The sequence below is a fragment of the Alosa alosa genome, chromosome 8 (assembly GCF_017589495.1).
Source record: "Alosa alosa isolate M-15738 ecotype Scorff River chromosome 8, AALO_Geno_1.1, whole genome shotgun sequence".
Classification (NCBI taxonomy): domain Eukaryota; kingdom Metazoa; phylum Chordata; class Actinopteri; order Clupeiformes; family Clupeidae; genus Alosa; species Alosa alosa.
This window is the reverse complement of record NC_063196.1, coordinates 31,257,952-31,277,450: the sequence shown is the minus strand read 5'-3', so window position 1 is coordinate 31,277,450 and position 19,499 is coordinate 31,257,952. Positions and strand designations below refer to the sequence as shown.

At 40.4% G+C, this 19,499-nt stretch overlaps 1 protein-coding gene across 1 annotated transcript; it reads right to left on the bottom strand.

Annotated features, from left to right (window-relative positions):
* Nucleotides 1-10,021: 10,021 nt before the first annotated feature.
* On the bottom strand, nt 10,022-16,502 carry rfx6 (regulatory factor X, 6). The gene is made up of 19 exons (XM_048250871.1): nt 16,295-16,502; nt 15,887-16,040; nt 15,437-15,560; nt 15,257-15,318; nt 14,902-14,979; nt 14,784-14,811; nt 14,562-14,669; nt 14,363-14,440; nt 14,162-14,275; nt 14,008-14,057; nt 13,708-13,867; nt 13,462-13,603; nt 13,248-13,357; nt 13,046-13,163; nt 12,463-12,585; nt 12,131-12,337; nt 11,471-11,962; nt 10,951-11,163; nt 10,022-10,507 (listed from the first exon to the last, which is right to left on the bottom strand). The coding sequence occupies exons 1-19, from the start codon at nt 16,500-16,502 to the stop codon at nt 10,323-10,325; spliced, it is 2,754 nt and encodes a 917-aa protein (XP_048106828.1). The 3' UTR covers nt 10,022-10,322.
* Nucleotides 16,503-19,499: the final 2,997 nt, after the last annotated feature.

The following is a 19,499-nucleotide window of genomic DNA, read 5'->3' as shown; positions in this document are numbered from 1 at the left end:
TAAAACACAGCGATCAGACATGATCAATCAAAGATATTTCTAATTAGCACCTTTCAGCTTTCAGGTAGCATGACAGTTCTCGCAATGGTAAAATGATATGCACAGTATAACAGCATAGATATCAATTAAGAAAATAAGAGCAGAAAATGTATCATACCACAGCAAAGCCAGAAAGTTTTAGTGTTTGCATTAAATAATTGTACACATCAAAATAATAAAACAAGATCAGGCCACAAGACCACAAACCAGTCCATGATAATTAATGCAGAGGCTCATCGAACTCTGGCTTCTGCCAAATTCCCCGAAAACATTTTCTGAATATAAGCAGGGAGGCTTTGCTGGCGTCCCTGTTTGATTAATCACAGCCTACTCTTTGGGATTCTGAAACTGTCTCTGAGCTATGTAAATGAGATATGTTAATGAATAGTGTCTTTCATTACATGTAGTGTGAAGCAACTATTCCATGTATGTCTACCTAGGCTTCTGTTTATGATCAGAGTGTGCCAAGCATCCAGACTAAATGAAAATATACACTAGAGAAACTATCCCAGGCATCTCCCATAACAAGCTGCAGAAACTCTCTAAAGCATTGCTGCTATGTTGCAGGGGAATCTTGAGAATCTTAAGCTTAAACCACCATGCCTTCCAGCCTTCAACAGGACCTGGGACGAGAAGAAGGGGGTGCAAGGGGGTGTGTGGGGGGACGAGAAGGAGGGGGTGCAAGGGGGTGTGTGGGGGGAGTTGGGTGGCAGAGCTGTGAGTGTGTGAGGGGGGCTTGGGGCTGAGTGAGAGATGCGGTGGTCATGGGGATTCGAATAGTCCGCTCTCACGATTATAACTTTTCCAGCGTTGTGTCTGCTGGCACTTTCCACTTGACAAGTTGAGAAGTGATTTGCTGGTACTGTGCTGGTGTGCAATACTAGGCATTTCCTCGATTAATGCCTACTTTGTCTACTGGTGTGGTCCTCTGGCCCTAGTGCCTGCCTCCACTGCTCTGTTTAAGGTGATGCCCAGAGATCACTAATGACAGAAAGCATGCGAGGCTGGGGAGTAACAAACGTACAAGCCACCTCCACAGACCTGTGCTGATTGGCCGATTGTCCAATGTGTCTGTTCTCTCAGAAATATGTTGGGGGCAGTTCTGCCTTGAGTGTTAAATAGTGTTGCATGTGCATTCACAGGATCATATTCCGCATGACCAGAATTCCTGATTCCTTTGGCGTCTCAATAAAAGTGGACACAACTTGTAAACGAGGAAATGCATATCGTGTGTATCCTCTCTGCCGTTGATGATGGCCATGTTAATGACATTGCTGTAGCATCTGGGCGACACATAAACACATTTCGGCGATATTCGGGCCATTTGTGTCACACAGAGTGATTTATCAGTTAAAAACATAATCACAAGTCGGTCCGTTGTTTTGAAGCCAGAATCTGTTGATGTTTCCTAGAACTTCCCCAATGTGAAAAATGTTGGAATGGAACAGAAAACACATTTGTTTCCTTTGACAGCGCACTGTCCCTCCTTACTGTCAGTTACTCACTGATGATGACACGTCATAACTCTTGATATGAACTCTGTGGTGACTCGATCAGGTTTCATTTCAGTACTTGGAAAAGACCTTTTATGTCGGTTGCAGAGGTCCTGTGACTGGCGTGGCCATCATCTTGCAGTATTTCAGGATGAGGTCAGAATCTTTTTCTTTGCTCAGGCGGTCTGCCAATTTCTCGACACCTGCCTTGAAAGTGACAGCTCTATGGGCACCCCCATGAATCACCAGTCATGTGGTCAGTCCTCAATGGTCCTGGACAGGCCCCAAGTTAGAAACAGCCCTGAAACCCTAGTAGGACAGCTGAAAAAGAAAACGAAGAAACACGAAGGGCCAAGCGCACGGACCATGGGGACACGTGCTTATGCTAGCGTTTGTATGCATGTACGTGTGTTTGTGAGGTGTGTAAATATGAGGCAACTGTTATTACTGTAGATCAAAGGTCACCAAAGGGTCTTTAGGTGGGTTATGAGATTTCAACGTCTTACATGTCCCCAAACTTGGACGGTTCTAGGAAAACGCTGTAGGTACAATACAGGTTCTCAACTCAAACATCGCTCAGTAATTGTTTTGTAAAGCACAAAAGGTTGTTATAAAAGAAAATAAAAACAGAAATATCAGAATGACATTACATATATATATATATATAGAGAGAGAGAGGGAGTATATATATATTTGCAAGTTCACTATAGGCTGTAAAAGTGATGCTGTTGTTGACAGGAATAGCGATTGAAAATTCCGGTTTCCTGGGCACATCAGCCGATGCTTTATGAATCTACGGTGCAGTTGCTGAGGGGCTGCCCAGGCATTCGTCAGTCAGAAGTCACACAGGTCATTCATGCTGCTGCTTTAAAATGCATAATTATGCAGACCTAAACACAGCATTTGAAAAACATTTCTCACATTTGAGCTTTTTTTTGGATAACTGGAGTGTTTGTGAACCAGTGCTTCGTTAGTAGAGTATCTCCCTAATTACACATCAAGAGACATCTCCTAATTAAGAGTGATTTTATGTCCTTTCATTCTTCTTTGGGAAGAAAAGGACCCCCCCCCCTCCCCGACACCTCTTTTCCCCCGACAACATTTTTTTAGGATCTCCAGAGACTTTAATTGAATACTCATATAATGCTATCGCCTTTAGGTGACACAAGGAACACAAGAGGCAGGCGAGGGGGCGGTGCACTGAAAAGGAGCGTGCCAGCCGAGAGAGACATTTAGAAATGGGTTCAATAAGCGCAGACAGATCAGTGTGCAGCACGCTACTCATTCAAGATGAAACAGGTGCAAATCAAAAATGATCGCATCTATGCGCTGTTGACTTCATTTTGTGTTTGTTGGGACAACATGCAAGCCCCGTTGTCTGTCAATGTCTGAGAGCTCCTTAGCCGTGGAGACTGGTGACTTGCAAGGAAAGGCCCTCACTCCTTGTCCAGATGCAAGGCATGAAAAGGAAAAGAAATGCCAATGAACAAAGGGACGTGTTTGTTGTTGAAGACAAAGCCTTTTATAAAAAAATGTATGAAAATATTTGGACAATTTGAAAGTCTGAAGGCCTTAATTAATTTTCATTTCAACAATTATGTTGGTCATCATCCCCACACAAAGCAAGAAAAAGCAATAACTCATGAATGTGAGGCAAGGTAAGAACAGGCTATAGCCATGTGTAAGGCAAATCACACCCAGCACCACCACCAAGTGAAGACATTACAAAGGGTTTGAAGTCTCTGTTTTTTCCCCCCATGGGTTTCTAAGCAACTTATAATAGAAGGTCAAGCTAGACAAGGTAAAGGGATAAGTCAATAAACATGTGGCTTTTGAGCAAAAGGCAAGATCACTGAAAATCTGGTAGGTGTAAAGAAAGCGGATAATGACACTGAGGGGAATAAAGTGTAAATACATCTCAATCAGCAGTATATATAGGAAATATTAAACAGAATGCTTCATCAGGTATGTCTGAGGTCTCTCGGTTCCATTAGTCATGATGCGTCTATGGAAATGAATATTTCGAGCGGTCTTGTCTCCCATCAAAATGAAATAAAAAGAAATAAAAACATGGCTGTGCCTTGGGCAGCCATAGATCCACCAGGGACAATGTCACAGAACTTCTCTACCCATTCAAGGAGAGTACACAAGTGAGTGGGTGTTTTTTTCCCCCTTCCCTTTTTGCACTTATTCATTGAAGCTCAAAGAGGCTGTTCCTAAATGACAGGGCCACTAGTCCACCCTTAGTGTGGATGCTGCACAGACTTGTGCATTGTTGGACTAAGGACACGCAGCAGAATGAGCCCAGGGGATGAGAGAATATATACAGTAAACTCAGCATCAGTGGACAGCAATGTAAGAATTGCACTGCACAGAGAAAACCTGTTTTCCTTGTGGTATATGACAATAAACACTTTGAACCTTGAACCTTGAGTGTATGGAATAGTGCTGCAGACCTTTGGAGATTTTCTGGGGAAGCATCAGTCCACCGGGTATAAATGCATTTTAAGTACAGTACACACCATGGCCATTCAAAAGGACACTATTAGAATACATTAACCTTCTCTTGAACTGTGTTGTCATTCTTAAATAAACTTATTAAAAAAAATACATACCACACCAAAAAAAAACAGAATGATTTATGAAATGTATAAGCTGCATAGAATACTCTATTAATATACAGTATAATATACGTGTGACGGTTGGTGCTGTGTAAAGATCATCCCCATGTAAACTAAATACCTTTCCTATATCCTTGAGAGGCACTTTTGACCACATCACCACAATGGATACAACGGGCCTTTTCCCTCATCTACCCAACAAAGCCCCAATGCACCTGGCCATTTCTCCTGACACCACATGTCCTGCAGCCACTGAACCTCATCTGGGCTGCCATAGAGACCAGTGGGGGCTCACAAAAGCAACACATTGAAATGGATCAGCCAGGCTCAGGGTATGCGGCACAAAAAAGACATAAAGAAAAGCCACACGTTTGTTTGCCTTCACACCTCACCAAAGCCACGTGCAAGATGGAGATGAAGCGGAAGGAAGACTGTTGAAGAAGGACAGCGCCGAGATTCTGAGAATGAAGGCTCAAGGGGCCATAAGACATAAAGATAAATAAAGACATGTGTACACAGTAAATTATTTTTAATATTAACTTTTAACAATATAAAGAAAACTATTTTTAATTGTGCAAAAATGTCATTTCTTTTATTGTATCTTAAATACAATTAATTTTACTGTAGCTTATAAAAAATAATGTGACCAATGCATTATTGCTCAGTATTATGACAAAACATTTATGTACCGTTGGCTGACAGAAAAAGCCTTACCCTAATATTTCTAAAGCTAAAGATTAAAAAAAAAAAAAAATGATACAAATTGAGATAAAATGACATCTGTGGGGGATTTGATAAGGCAGCAAATCCCTGACCAGACAATTGGAATCGGGATGCAAAATCAAGGCCACCCGTAGACCTTCATGGAGACGAGGAGGGCGACAGAGGGAGTTTGGAACACTCTTCAGATTTAGAAACTGGAAAAGCTCATTGTTCTGAAAGAAGAAAGGTGGGCAGTTACCTTCCCCTCGGCCTTGACCTACACATCATGGATTTAAAAAATCCTACTTCAGCTCATCTTGTCTCATCTGCATATTGTGCAATGAAGAGTTTAAACTACCAGCTTATTATTAACAAATTGATTTGTAAAATGTATTTTGTATCTTATTTCAGTAAAAAAAAATAATATAGATTCATAATGGTATAATAAAACTGAGAGAAAGATTAAATCATCTGAATTACAATAAATAGCAATGTTCAGATTTGTCAGGTTACAATATCATATATTATGATATAATGACATTACCTGAATTATGAAAATATGTCATTCTTAATACACTACTAATTCTCTGAAATAAATGCATCTGAAACCTGATCAATTTCAATGTCCTCATCAGTGCGTGTTTTCCTGTATGTTTTATTTTAATTTTATTTTTATCATATTTGGGTTAAGCTAAATTATTTTGCTAGTTGGAATAACCTCAGATTTATTTTAGAAATGGTGCCACAGTGGTCCACTGAGCTGATAACAGTCATAAGACTGTGTTCAGCAATTCTGTCACTGCATGTTCACAGATCATACACATACAAGCATCACATCACATTGTCCAATGAAAGAACAGACACGTCACATCTTTTCACAGCTATTCTCCATAAAGATCAAAAGCCTTTATGTATACAAATGTGATAATACAAGCATCTATATGTTTGCCCCCACCCTAACCCAAGGAGAGCCTAATCAAGTATAATAAGTGCTATGCTGCTGAAGAAAGACATACTTATTGACATCTGCAGTTCATCCCGACTAAAGACTTGTTTTCCCTGGATGCTATTCAAGCACTCCCTGCTTTGTAGAGAAGGAGAGATTGGAAGCCCAGAGAGATCCACTATAATCTGCTCGTGTCATGCTAAATCTGTTGCCTATTCTCAGGATCGAAACAATATAACAAGGAAAGCTGTTTAACCCTAAATTAATTTATGCAATCATTACAAACAAAACAGTAATGAGGAAAACATACCAGAGATGTATTTCACATATTTGGACAAAAATGAAGGTAAATGATACAGCAACATTTAAGTTCCTTTCACAGCTTAATTTTTCAATAATCTTGCCCGGTCTTCAAGCAGAGAAATGATCTTGTGTATACATATATCAATAAACACGTGAACAGAAAAGCAGATTTTCCACTTTTGTCTATTTGTAGTAGTCTTTTTGTTAACAATACAAAGCCATTAAAAATGTCTCCATGTCACACTGTTACGATCTGACACCTCTGTCCAGTCCATAAAAGCTCCCCCGTGTGTGTTTGTGTGTGTGTGTGTGTGGGCGATTCTGAGCTCCTTTTTCCTTGCTGCCAATGAGTTATTGGGTCCAAGAAATTCAGTGCCAGAGCAGAGAGTGCTGTGAGAGTGAGATTCCCCCAGACATTTACCACCAATGAGAGAAATGCCTGCCATGTCTGCTACTGCCCTCGGCAGGCACTTACACTGCCCCGCTGCTCGCTTCAGGTTAGGGGCCACACCGCTATGGAATTCCTGACTACTTCATGTTAGTCACAACCTATAAACTGATAGACAGGGGCTTGCCACAGCACCGGGGGCACACTCACAAACAGCTCCAGCCCATTGGTGTAATCATGATCTGATGATGATGATGATGATGATGATGATGAATGATGATGTACTTCTGGTACCCTGCATTATTAAATGAGAATGCCAAGAGTTCCATCCATTTCTGGCATACAGGCTTGTTTGTACCTGATAGGACATTTTGAAACATGCGATGGAACTGGTATAAGGGGTATAGCAGTGATGTATAAACATATGTCAAATAGTGAGAGAGCTTCAGGGTCAACAATATCCCCTTAGTCAAAGTGAACACTCCATTGTTCCAAAATATTATTAATATTATATTAAATATATGACACAATACTGCTTTTAGTCTGTCTTTTAAAAGTTTTAGATGGAACATTTTCCTTTGCCATTAAGCATTTTCATTCTTATTTGCCAATTGAAATTATCATAATTTATTAATGCAGTGTGCCATTTGTACCTGCCAACATGACAACAACAAATAAATATTGGTGTAGCCTGTGTAGTTCTGTGGAGACCTGTCAATGAAACTGGTTACAAGATTGAATGGGAATTCTAGTAATGTACTGCCACCTAGTGGAGAGTCTGGTGAAGGGTCGGGTGTAAGCAAGTGGCAGAGGAATATTTGTATTTCATCTGTACCAAAGACATTTTGTATTATTGACATATGCTCTAATGTTATTTATGTCAATTTAGGACAATTGAGAGGTGAGCAAGTCGTCATCTGCCTAATAGAGAAACTGATCAACACACACACACACACACGCACACACACGCACGCACACACACACACACACACACACACTCCACTGCTGGGTTTTACATTGCAGTGTTGCTAACAGTGGCAGGGTGCTTCTCCTCTCGACACAGACATCTCAAGTGGACAGGAAACATAAACACAGACATCAGCGTGGATATTGTGATAAATATCCAGGGGCTTCGTAATCCACACACCATCTGAGAGACCACTGACAACCTTTTATTGCTGATAAAAAATGTTTCCAATGTTTGGGTTCAAACAAATTACACACAGATATGTGCTCTGTGTGACATGAAGGCTGGGTATAGAGCTTTCAATTTTTCATCTCAACTCAGTTTTAACATGAATAATTATTTAACATGCTAAACCTCACAAGATTTATAATTGCTAATTCCAGTTAGTAAAGTGCCACATCTTAATTGATTGGATGCATCCTGGCTATTGGTTTCTGTATTTCCATTTTGAATCGATCGATATACCAAGGATGTCTTTGTCAAATGAATGACATTAAATAAAACCATTATAACATTGTACGCATATTACATAATTAATTCATAAACTGTTATGACATGAAGTGCTGTACCACAAATTAACTGATTTGGATTTACAGAGAGAACATGTTTTTAATGTTTTTGTTACGTTAAGAGAAATAAAACCAACACAACAGTTGTTATTGTCTGTGACAATAAGTTGAGCACCAGCAGATGTGTGCTAACACACAGTAATGCAAGCCCATATACCAGTATAAATGTAATGTTTAGCGCCTGCTAGAGGATCAAGCACCAAACCTACCCCTAGGATAAATAGCAAACAGCAAAACATACTGTAGTTTATTTGAAGGGCACTCAGAAAGTGTAGACCTCCACCAAGGCCAAAGTTTTAGGTTTTAAAAAGTCCTGGAGATAGATCTGCTTCAAAATGTAATGGGTTCTTCCAAGGCCAGTGCTACTTCTCTCCACCATGTTTCATCGGCATTACATCGGCTAAGTGGCTTTGTTGACAGATAAACAGACAAAGAACACACAAAAAGCAAGGAAAACATAACTGCCTTGGCAGAGGTAAATAACCTTAAAGGTAACTAAGGTGAGACAAAACTGACAGATAGGCATATTCTTCTTAAAATTCAGAATGATAACCTAACAATCTAACAAAATAGCAATAAATATATTTTCCTTACTTATGTGCCATGACTGAACCAACAGAGAAGTACATCTGATGAATTAAGTTTAGACCAAAACAAAGACAGAGAGGTGTAACTTATTCTTTTAAACTTCAGAATGACAAACTAAGAAGTATCTAACAGACATCAGTCATACATTTTCCTTATTTTTGTGTTATGACTGAACCAACTGAAATATTTTAAATTAATTTTAGAACCATTTAAAATCAAGTGTGGTTGGTTGTATCTTTACCAATAAAGCATTTAATTTTAAAATAATCGGACAGTATGGTCATTATATCCTCCATGTCCTCAGCTGCAGGCACAGACCGTGGGTCCATTAAGTGTGCTGTCTAGTGCCTGGGAGCCCAACTGAGCTGTTGATCTTTGGCCTGAGTGTTGTACATATGGAGCCTCTGTGGCCTAATGCAAAGTTCTGGTTAAACATTGTCCCAAAGTTTGCATTCGGCCTTCTGTTGTTTTTACACTAAAGGCCTGGCAATTGTTGGGGGCATTATTGACTTTGTAATTAAACTATTTTAACGTCGGGATTTTGTAATCATTACATTTCTAGCCATCTGTTCCAGTCCAAGGGCTGAAATGGATTTTCCCCAAGAGCAGATAAAGGATAGCACAATGTGGCCAATTTTATCATTAAATTTGTGCTGTTTGTTGGACAGGCTGAAACCTTCATGTCACCCTACAGTGAGCAAGTATCAAATTAATACATTTAGATGGTAAGTGTTGCCTTGAAATTACATAATTTCTGCATACAAATGTCTTTTCCAATCTAATGGCACTGATTATGGTTTTATTAGTTTCCATCTGCTCAAAGACTAACAAACCTCAATTTAGAGGACACAAGGAAGAATACAACGCTGCTCTCCTCCAATAGTCACAATGTATAAACAGCTTGCTAACGCGGTGGGATTAAACATCTCTTATTGGTTCTGTTTTTTTTGGTCAACAAATTTATCAGCCCATATCTTCACCCATTGTACAACGGTGAAATCAAATAATCTCTCTGCTGGCAGATAAAGCTAAACTTTGATCCAGGGCTTCTTCAATGGGGCTTCCGGACTGTAATCTCTGGCTTGACCTGCATGGGGCTGGGCTATCTATTAAGGACCTGTGTGGTCTGGGCTTCAGAGTGGATAGATAAGGAAGGTGTGCTACTGATGGACCACATCACTGACCTCAGTAACTCCCATTAGAGACCACGGTGCTTGTGTGAATCTGTGAAGTCTTGCTGTCTTTCCATCTCACTCTTTGACAAAATTGTTGCTTTTTACATTCATGACACAGTAGCTACAAACCACTAACACTACATGAATGGATAAAATCTTATATTTATTTAATTCAAACAATATCAACTTAGTATATATTTCAGACCCATTCAGTCAAAAAATTAAATAACAAAAAACAAGTTCTCAGCAAAGTGAGTACAAATCTTACCAACCTATTTACATGATGCTACAGACACACCTCTGAAATAATATAGCCTAGTGATTAAATATATAACAGCCAGTTCATGTGCTACACACTTCCAATCTCCCATTTCCATTCTTGCATTGCAAAGAAAATCCTCTGTAACCTCCAACAGTGACAGGCTACAGTTTATCTACTAACAAATATTTGACTGCAGCATCTCTGTAGAGCAGGGTCTCACCTGCATGCACTGATAGAAGTGTTTCAGTTGGGTGGTCTCTGTGGGTCAATTACGCAGGGCCTCCCGTTGAGCCCATAAACACAGTGTTGATGGGGGGGAGTGAGGACACTATTTGCCGGACATCAGACGAGCCCTGGTGGGAGAGCAGTGCATCCTGGGAATGGTACTGTGAGGACGTTCCATACATGCAGGGAGTGGAGACAGAGGATGGGAGGGGTGGGACCACAGATGAACCTTTGATGGAAGCAAAGAAGAATAAGATGGAAACATTTTGAAACAAATGAAAACTGGTAAGCAATCAATGGCTGATGATGCACATGGAGCATCATCAGAAAATAGCAAGGTATGTTTTAGATTCTTACAAAAGATTGAGCAGATAATATTAAAACCATATTATAGGAAGACTGCACTGAAGGTACTACATCTTTATGTAGCCAATAAGTAAGCTCTGAATAGCTGTAGGTCTCCTCGTGGTCCTCCTGCAGTCTGTTGTATGTGTGTGCTCTAAAACGCTAGTGTTTGTACACAGCCCTGGAGCTATAATGGGTAAACAAACAAAGGCCTCTGACCAAGCCAGGAGCATGGCGGTGAGTAGGCTCATCTAACTGGCTCGTAAACAACCTTTTTCCAGAATAGTGACTGAGCCTTTAAAGTCATCTAAAGTGAGCCTACTGTACCTCCAGAGGAGCGGCTGACCAGGGAGGGCTGCTCATTGTAATAGGAGCCAGCAGGCTTTCGGATGGCGTCATCCAGGATGTTGAGCGGGTCGTGGACATCAGCGTACGTTGGGACGGAACGTATGGTGCTGACGCTACTGATGACAGACACATGCTGGTCAATCATGGAGCCCATCCTCTGGGCATCATGGTAATTGCCGCTGCCATAGTAACCTAAAAGGCAGCGAGATTTGGATGTTGAAAGGAAATCTGGATTGTGTACTTTCTGTTGTCAAATAAAAAGAGACCTGGGTCTATAGCAACATTCCTCATCTAGTAGAAACAGTATGTGTCAAAAGTCTTGGCATATTTATAAACAAATCTGGTATGCTGTGGTTGACCTTCAAAAGAGGTTGCATTTCATAAAAGATGACAAACTGCTTTAGAAAAATAATAGTGCTAAGCGACTGATAGACTCTTTCAACAAACCAACATCTAAATCTACACATACATAAACGGTTCATCCATCAGTCTCTCTCACCACTTGATCCTGTGCTGGTGTAGGTCAGACCCTGGCAGGCTCCTCCATTCAGACCGCTGCTCACAAAGCTGTACCCTCCAGAGTCCAGGAGCTGCACCCCCTGGGCCTCCACCGCTGCGTCCGGCGTAGCACTGTAACCCACTGCCCCCCGGGGGTTATACGAAGACACCACACAACTGGTGTTGAAGCAGTCCTTCGCCACTGGCTGCTCGCCAAAGGGGGTGTAGCGGCCTCCGTCTGAACGCATTGAGTACGCTGGCATTTGGCTGTGGGCCTGGGGCCTGAATGCAGGCTGGTATGTGGTGGAGGGTGGGTAGAAGCCGGAGTTGGCCAGAGCCAGGCCCTGGTACACGGCATCTGGGCAGGCCTGGCAGGGGAGGTGGGGCTGAGGCGCCATGGGGCCCTGGTTGATGACACTGCCTCTGTTCACGAGGGCCGGGGACACTGGAGGGGTCATGAGAGGACCACTGCCCTGAGAGAAGTCCAGCTGACCTGTGGTGCAGAGGATGTATGAAAGAACTCCTTATGCACTGCTAACTTTGTCTACAGAAACATGTAAAGCATTTTAATAAGGGCAATTTCGAAGTATGCAGATATGAAAATATTATCAAATTATTTTTTGTGTAGTTCTGATCAAGGACCAAAGTGGATCATCAGTACCAGAGAGGGGAAAGCCATCCGAGTCTGTGCCTTGGAACACCACCATATTTGCTCCTACGACCTGCTGACTGCCACTGAGAGACATGTACGGGTTATCTATGTGTGACTCATTCTTAACAGACGAATCGCCGGAGAGAACACTGGATTTATTACGATTGGCCAGGAAGCAGGAGCTAGGAGATGCAGTGAAGGCTGCTTTGCTGGCATCTGAAATATTTTGAGAAAGGACATTTTTACTACATTTTAATACATACATGTTTAATATAACATAACATAACATAACATAACATAACATAACATAACATAACATAACATAACATAACATCACATACCTGCATTTTTCATGTATTTTTCCAAGAGATTCTGAAGATCTTGCTCCTTGTCATTGTTGAATTGTGTCTCAATAGCCAAGAGAATATATTCATCTAAGAGCATTCGAATGAGGTGAAAAGAGCCTAGAAAAAAGTCAGAAAAAACATGAGACACTAGAAACAATATAGTTTGATTCATCTTCAAATACCAGTGAAATGCCATTGTATTACAGGTCTTTTAACCATGTGTCTAGCTTTGCATGGTTATGTTGCGTTGAGGATTGGTTACTTGGACAAAGCTGATTGTGAATCAGACCAATGACTGTGCTTATCTGGGAAGGGTCATACAATTCTATGGCTATAGTGTTTGGACCGTAATTTCCCGACTATTTGCCACGGATTATACATTGACTTTGCAAAATTTCTTCAGCTTCACAATGGGGCTAATACACAGGAAATTACTGTAGACCAACAAGTAAGACAATTCTTTTGTGTTTTAGCCGTTCTGTGCATGTCCTAATATTATGTCACACAAGGCACAAAAAAAGTAAAATATTATAAAACAAAAAACTAGTTACACTAGTTACTAGAATAACAGTCTTACCAAAACTTGTAGCATTGTTCAGTGTGAGACTATGCATGATTCGAGCTCCAAAGAAACTCCACTTGAGAAGGAAGTCCTGTGCTCTCTTTTTCACTGACCGCCCATTTTGCTTGCTAGGCTGGAGAGGGAAGTCAGTGTTTATCAAAAAAAGAGTTTTGAAGCTGTGAAAACATCTATAGTGAAAACCTATGGAATGACAAACCTTGATCACTTTTTGTTCAACTACAGTGTCCAGCCATTCAATGAAAGACTCAACTGTGGCATTTTTCTTCAGGAGGTCTTTCAAATCTTGGAACACAGCGACAGAATCATCTGAAAAATGTGAAGACATCACAACATGGACAAAAGCTCTCCAAGCTCATGTCAGAAGAGTTATTTTCAGTTTCCACTCAAAAGTATTTTGTTAAAATTCTCACACTCTGAGTACAGCTCGGAGTCTTTGTCACCAGTTGATATGGTAAGGAATGCCTGGGACCCAATGCTGTTCAAATCCACCTTGTCAATATCTGCAACCATGGAGTTAACCACATTTTGGTCAAATAATGCTGGTCTGGCAATCTGGTAGAAATCAAAAAACAAAATGGCAATAAGAAACACTAGCAGCCAATGGCACATGTACAGTAGACTGTACACAGTAATTAGAAATGAGCTACAATATGCACCTGGGCAAGATGAAGGAATGACGTCTGCCTCTTCAGAGAGGACACAAACTGTCGTGCAATGGGCAGCTTTTTTTCTGATAGCAGCTCTGGAAGATTTTCTAAAGATGACACCATCCAGTTTTCCCAGTTTTTGGCAAAGTTCCGTATATCTGCCAAGAGACTAACAGGCCATTTCACCGATTAGAAAAATACGTGCAGATGGAGAAACCCCCCCCCTCAAGTCAAATTTCATGAATTCAAATTAAGCACAAATTTTCCTTCATTGAGTGTATAGTATATCTATTGGCAATGGAAACACACCTCTCAGGCATTTCCTGCATTGTGGCGGGGATAAGGACATCGGTGAGAACCTGAGGAAGAGAGGAAAACAGTATTGTTACTGATTCACTGGCGATATGTCAATGTGAGGTCTATGTCAAGCTGTGTTTGTGCTCGAGAATAGAGGGGAGGGCACCTTGTAAAGGATGGAATCACACACACAGAAAATATCAACTATGATGGGGTTCTCCAGGAGGGGCAGGAGATGGTCGGGCATTCCCTGCCAGAAATGCAGCAGGAAGTTTTGGATCTGCCGGCGGGGGACAACAGTGAACACAGCATAAGAACACAGAACGTTGAGGGGAAAGTACAATCCTCTGAATCAGACTGAAAGTACCTCTTCAAAGTTCACATTGATGGCATTGTCCAAGATGCACTGGCAGTGTGTTTTGTACATCATAATTAAGGTATCTACCTATAAAGTGACAAAGGCACAGACATGTATTGAATTGATGAACAAAAAAATAAAATATAATCACATAATGTATGAAAGCATTCAAGCTGCAAGATTAATGCCAACAGTTAAACACACAAACCTTCTCTTTTGATATTGAACCATGAAGCACTAAATGTTGTGCACTTGGAAATTCTGGCAGCAAAGTTCCGGTTTTTGAGCTCAGAGAATATTTACGCGTGAATCCTCCCTTTGGACATATACAAAATACAATAAATAAGCACTGGACCCAAAACAAATTCCCCATGAATATAAATTCCCAATTTCCCACATAGCAATTCTATTATAGATGATATAGATTTACCTCATTTTTGAGTTTGCTTCCAGAAAATCTGAAAGTTGGTTAGAAATAATTAATTTGTAAATCTTAAAAAGCAAGTCGTATTACAAATTGAAGAAAGACCATATGTTATAACGTTTACCTGGTTAGGCCTTTTCCCGAGTATACTGAATGATAATAGGCACTGCTCTCTTTAATGCCAATCCCATAATAATGATACCTGTAACAAAGAATGAATCATGAGATGATGCTTGGAGATCAAAATAAATAAACATATAAATAAAAATAAACTTAATTTACAGACATGGCTACCAGCTTTATAAGCATTCAACTGAAAACATTCTCTGCAATGTTGCAAATAAATGTTTTAATCATGTAAATTATAAAATAGTGCCAGTGTTGTGTAGTGCATTACATGACAGTACATTACTCTTGGAACACTGTAAACAACAGAATGATCAGAAGCAATGTGATCTGCTGTGTTTTTGTATTCTTACTTTGAATGGCCCCGTGTGCCAAGCCTTCTGGTTGTTAACAGTGGAAATTTTTGTCGTATTGTCTGCAAATAGTACAGACAAGGTCAATACTCACACACATTAAGTTAATATTTTGTAAAAAGTGATGTTTCTACAACATGCGTAGAAGGACATTTTTGCAAGACATATATTCATCTTAACCTTCCCAAAAGTGGCAGCACAGGCAGGATCCAACTTCTCCTTGCGGCAGAAATCTAAGTAATGGGCATATAGGATGCATCGTGGCAAACAGACACCCTCACATACAATGTAGTTTTCCTCAAGCCTGGAAAACACAACAGTATTACATTATCTATAGTCATAATTAATTCAGTCAATCATATTTTAACATTAGAAATGAAGTTAAAAGGAGTAATGAAAAACACTCTTCTACATCTACATCAATGAAAAGACTTTGGGTTAGTATACCTCGAAAATGTTTGATTCAAAGAAAATAGAAAGCTAAGCATGAAAAGTCTTTCAGAATTAAAAGTCTCTCATATAATTTTAAAAGCACACATATAGGTAGAAAATATGACAAAAAAATGAAATTAGTACACCACTCTAAATAGATGTAGGCCTGACCTGCAGCACAGAGAGTAAAACTCTTACCATTGCAAGGTCAGCTGAGTCTGTTTCTTTTTGTCTTTGATGATTTGACTGATGCTTTTCTTGGGCACAGACTCTTTGAAAGCTAGAGTCTTGGCATACTCTAAGGTGTCCAGGTCTTCCTCAGATGATATAGATCCATTGCTATCATCAGCTTCTGCAAAGACGAGTGTGTCAGTCAGACACAGAATAACAAACCGTTTGACTATTTTTGTTTATTTGTGTGTGTGTGTGTGTGTGTGTGTGTGTGTGCGTGCGTGTGTGCGTGCGCGCGCGCACGCGTGTGCGTATGTGTAACCTTTGCATTCCCAAAATGGAATTGTCTAAGCCTATTTCAGTGGCTGGCAATTAATAGGCTAGCTTGTCAACTTCACAAGCCATGGTCGTCATCTTGTTAAAAATAAACGTCACCTGATTTAATTCCCGAATCTTCCTCCTCATCAAACCTGGAAAATGAATTACTGCGCAAATCATGACCACACAGTGATTGAACACATCCAGTTGTGAGATCCAGTGTGAGATCCTCGGCCGCACAGCAGATCTTCTTGGAAGCAAGTGGTTGTAACAGATGGCAAGTAGCATCTCTTGTTGGGCTGCAACTTGTTCTCTTCATTGGCATGTTAATCATTTAATACTGACAATGTATTCGTTAAACTGTGCCTCTTGATCACTCCATCAAGAATTACACTAAAATGAACTACCTGTGCTTATTGAATCCCCACCATCCATACGCTGTGTGATAACCTCGGACACTTTCTTAGTACAAAAATAGTATCCTAAAGTGAGAGAACCAATAGCCTACGTTGTCAACAGGCCTGGTGAAGCCTATTTCTTAATCCCAAAATCATCCAAAAAGTCAAAGCGTAAGGTCATTCTAGGTAGTAAAATGGTAGTTTTGCTTCCGAAAGTACAGCCTGTCTTGCACCACACTGAAAGCTCAAAAAGCCACCCACCAGCGTTAATTAAACCTCCGCGGATACCCCACGTCACAGAGGTGAGTGCCTTAGGTTCATTTATCATATTTGCAGAAGACGGAGAGTAGATTCGGTTTATTAATGATTAACTAGAAAGGCCATCATCTCCCCACAGCTTCGCCTCGCCACTCGCCATCTCAACAGAGCCTCGTTCTGTTAATAATACAAACAACCACAATTTAAGGTAGGCTACTTACTAATATAAATGTATCCCACACAGTCTAATTAAACAAAGACCAACATGTCAAGCGTATTGACCTAATCTCGTTCAACAGACCTAGGCCGCTATTTCTGAACTCTGTATCTAAGACCTTAAAAATAAAAACAGTATCAATGTCTGAGAAAGCAAGGGGAAATGTCCCCCTCCAGTGTCCAAATGCAAATCTGCATCCCGAATCGGTTGAGAGGTTCATATCATCAACTATCTACACGAACATTGTTGGCTGAATCTGCTTGTAAAACTGTTGAGTTGCTTACTTAAAGTATGACACATCAATATCTTTACTCAAAATCTTCAACAGATTCGATTCAACTTTTGAATAACACAGCACCTGCTGGATCCCCTGCAGTTTGCTTACATACTCGATGAGTCAATGAACGAAATGCGCGCATAACATGAGAACAAAAATCAGAGTGAGCACAGAAATAACTAGGAAAAAATGTCCGGTTGAAGAAAGCATCTGAGTGGGCCAAAACAGAAAGTGAAAGGATCTAAAGGATGAGAGAAGATTAGAATTACTAAATAACGCACCAAAATTAACAAATATGTGGAGTGCTTCCACGAAGTTCAGCAAAAAGTTAGGCCTAGGCTATTGTGTGCACTTCCCACCTTCTGGCAGGTGCAGGACAAAAAAAAAACTTACTCGAATGAAAAAATATATAATGTCCGCAAGTAGGCTAACACATGCTTTTCACTCCATATATTTAATGCACAAAAGGCAACCTTTCGACCCTGCTGGGTCTTCTTGAAGAATACCCAGCGGGGTCGAAACATTGCCTTTTGTGCATTAAAGAGCTTTAATTCGTGCAAGCACTCAAATGAAAAAATATATAATGTCACACTGATTTTGACTCCCATATAGGCTATTTAATGCACAAAAGGCAACGTTTCGACCCTGCTTGGTCTTCTTCAGGCAAGGGTGGAAAGGTTGCCTTTTGTGCATTACAGTACATAGGCTATGGGAGTCAAAAGCAGTGTTGCGGACATTATATATTTTTTCATTTGAGCTGCTTCCACGAATCACGCCGGTGATCCACTAGCATGCGATGCGAACTCCCCAAATCGCGACACTACCCTCCATGAAGACGCTTTGATGGGCGTTCCCTTTTGTAGATGGGTGGAAACGGCAGGGCAAGAGCAGGTAGCCTAGTAAACAACCAAACAAAAAATTTCCCTCCACTATTTTGAAATTACCGAAGGAAAGTCACATCTATAAATTAGTTTGCAAGTTGGGCGGTCATTTCAATCATGACGTTGTCCCTGTAGGATTCTAGCCACACATCATACAAACACGGAAATGTAGACACTGCTATGATTAATTTCTCTCATCTGCCATGTTTCTGTACGTTGGCGTTAACCACACTACTAGTAGGGGGCCTATGGGATTCACATGTTCATTTTTGGAGAGTATTATATCTTTGTTCTAGGGGTTCTTAAGAGTAAGAAAAAACATGTCTCCATTTTTTTTGAAGGTTTTGAAGGACCCAAATCAAAGGTCAAATTCAGAAAAGGTCCAATATGGTTTTTTGTCCATAAACCTCACATTGCTGGTATTATAGCATAGGGTTGGGTGCCTACAAGGTGTGCAAAAGTGGGCCACATAAACAATACAACATTATAAAACATTTTTAGGCTGATAATTGATCTCTTTAACAAGAAATTGTGCCTAAAATTCTCAAAATTGTCCGCTAAAAAAATAATACTTCAATATCAATACAATCAATTCATGCCTATTAGTGTGCTTGAGTGTAGGCCTAGCCTGCTCTGTCAGTTCTTGTCTACACCCATTCAGAGCACAAAGTGCAGACTGCAGAGATCTCTGTTAAATCAAGTTTAATAGACTTAAAGGTCCAGTATGTAGGAAATAATGGAAAATAAACTGTAACCATTCCAAAAATTATCACCATATGTTGTCAGAGAGTAAGGAAACACGATGAATTGAAGTAATGGCTTATTTGACAACATTACTCTAACTCAGAAAAACCCCGTAAAACCCATGAAAAAAATGAGTTACGGGGCGGAATCTCTTGGAATTTTCGTTTATGTTTTGAACGATTAATTCTAGAATAGCGTATTAATAATGGGCTAGCGCATCCTCCTATTTGGGTTGCCAAATTAGAAAAGGCCAACTGTCAACAGTTGTCAGTTGTAGTCATGAACGCCTATGAGAGGCAGGCAAATTTCCAAAATATGTTACGTTGGTTAGAGAGGTATTTTTTGTTTTCACAGACTTTTACATAGTACCAGCTGAAGTCTGTAAGGTCTTCCGTAGCTTATGTAAGTGTGATGAAAAGAAAGGGTAAAGGATCAGATTGACAGACAGGTGTGTGTGTGTGTGTGTGTGTGTGTGCGTGTGTAACAGAGAGAAAGAGAAAGAGAGACACTACCAGCATGGATGGATTATGAACTTTCAGGCCCCTGG

Bases quoted from the DNA above. Each gene is read 5' to 3' on its own strand.
- rfx6 (XM_048250871.1), bottom strand. From the start codon at position 16,502: ATGCCAATGAAGAGAACAAGTTGCAGCCCAACAAGAGATGCTACTTGC. The intron at 15,561-15,886 runs GTAAGAGTTTTA...TGTGTTTTCCAG, and splicing joins ACTCAGCTGACCTTGCAATG to GCTTGAGGAAAACTACATTG. The intron at 14,058-14,161 runs GTGCCCTCCCCT...TCTCTTCCTCAG, and splicing joins GTGATTCCATCCTTTACAAG to GTTCTCACCGATGTCCTTAT.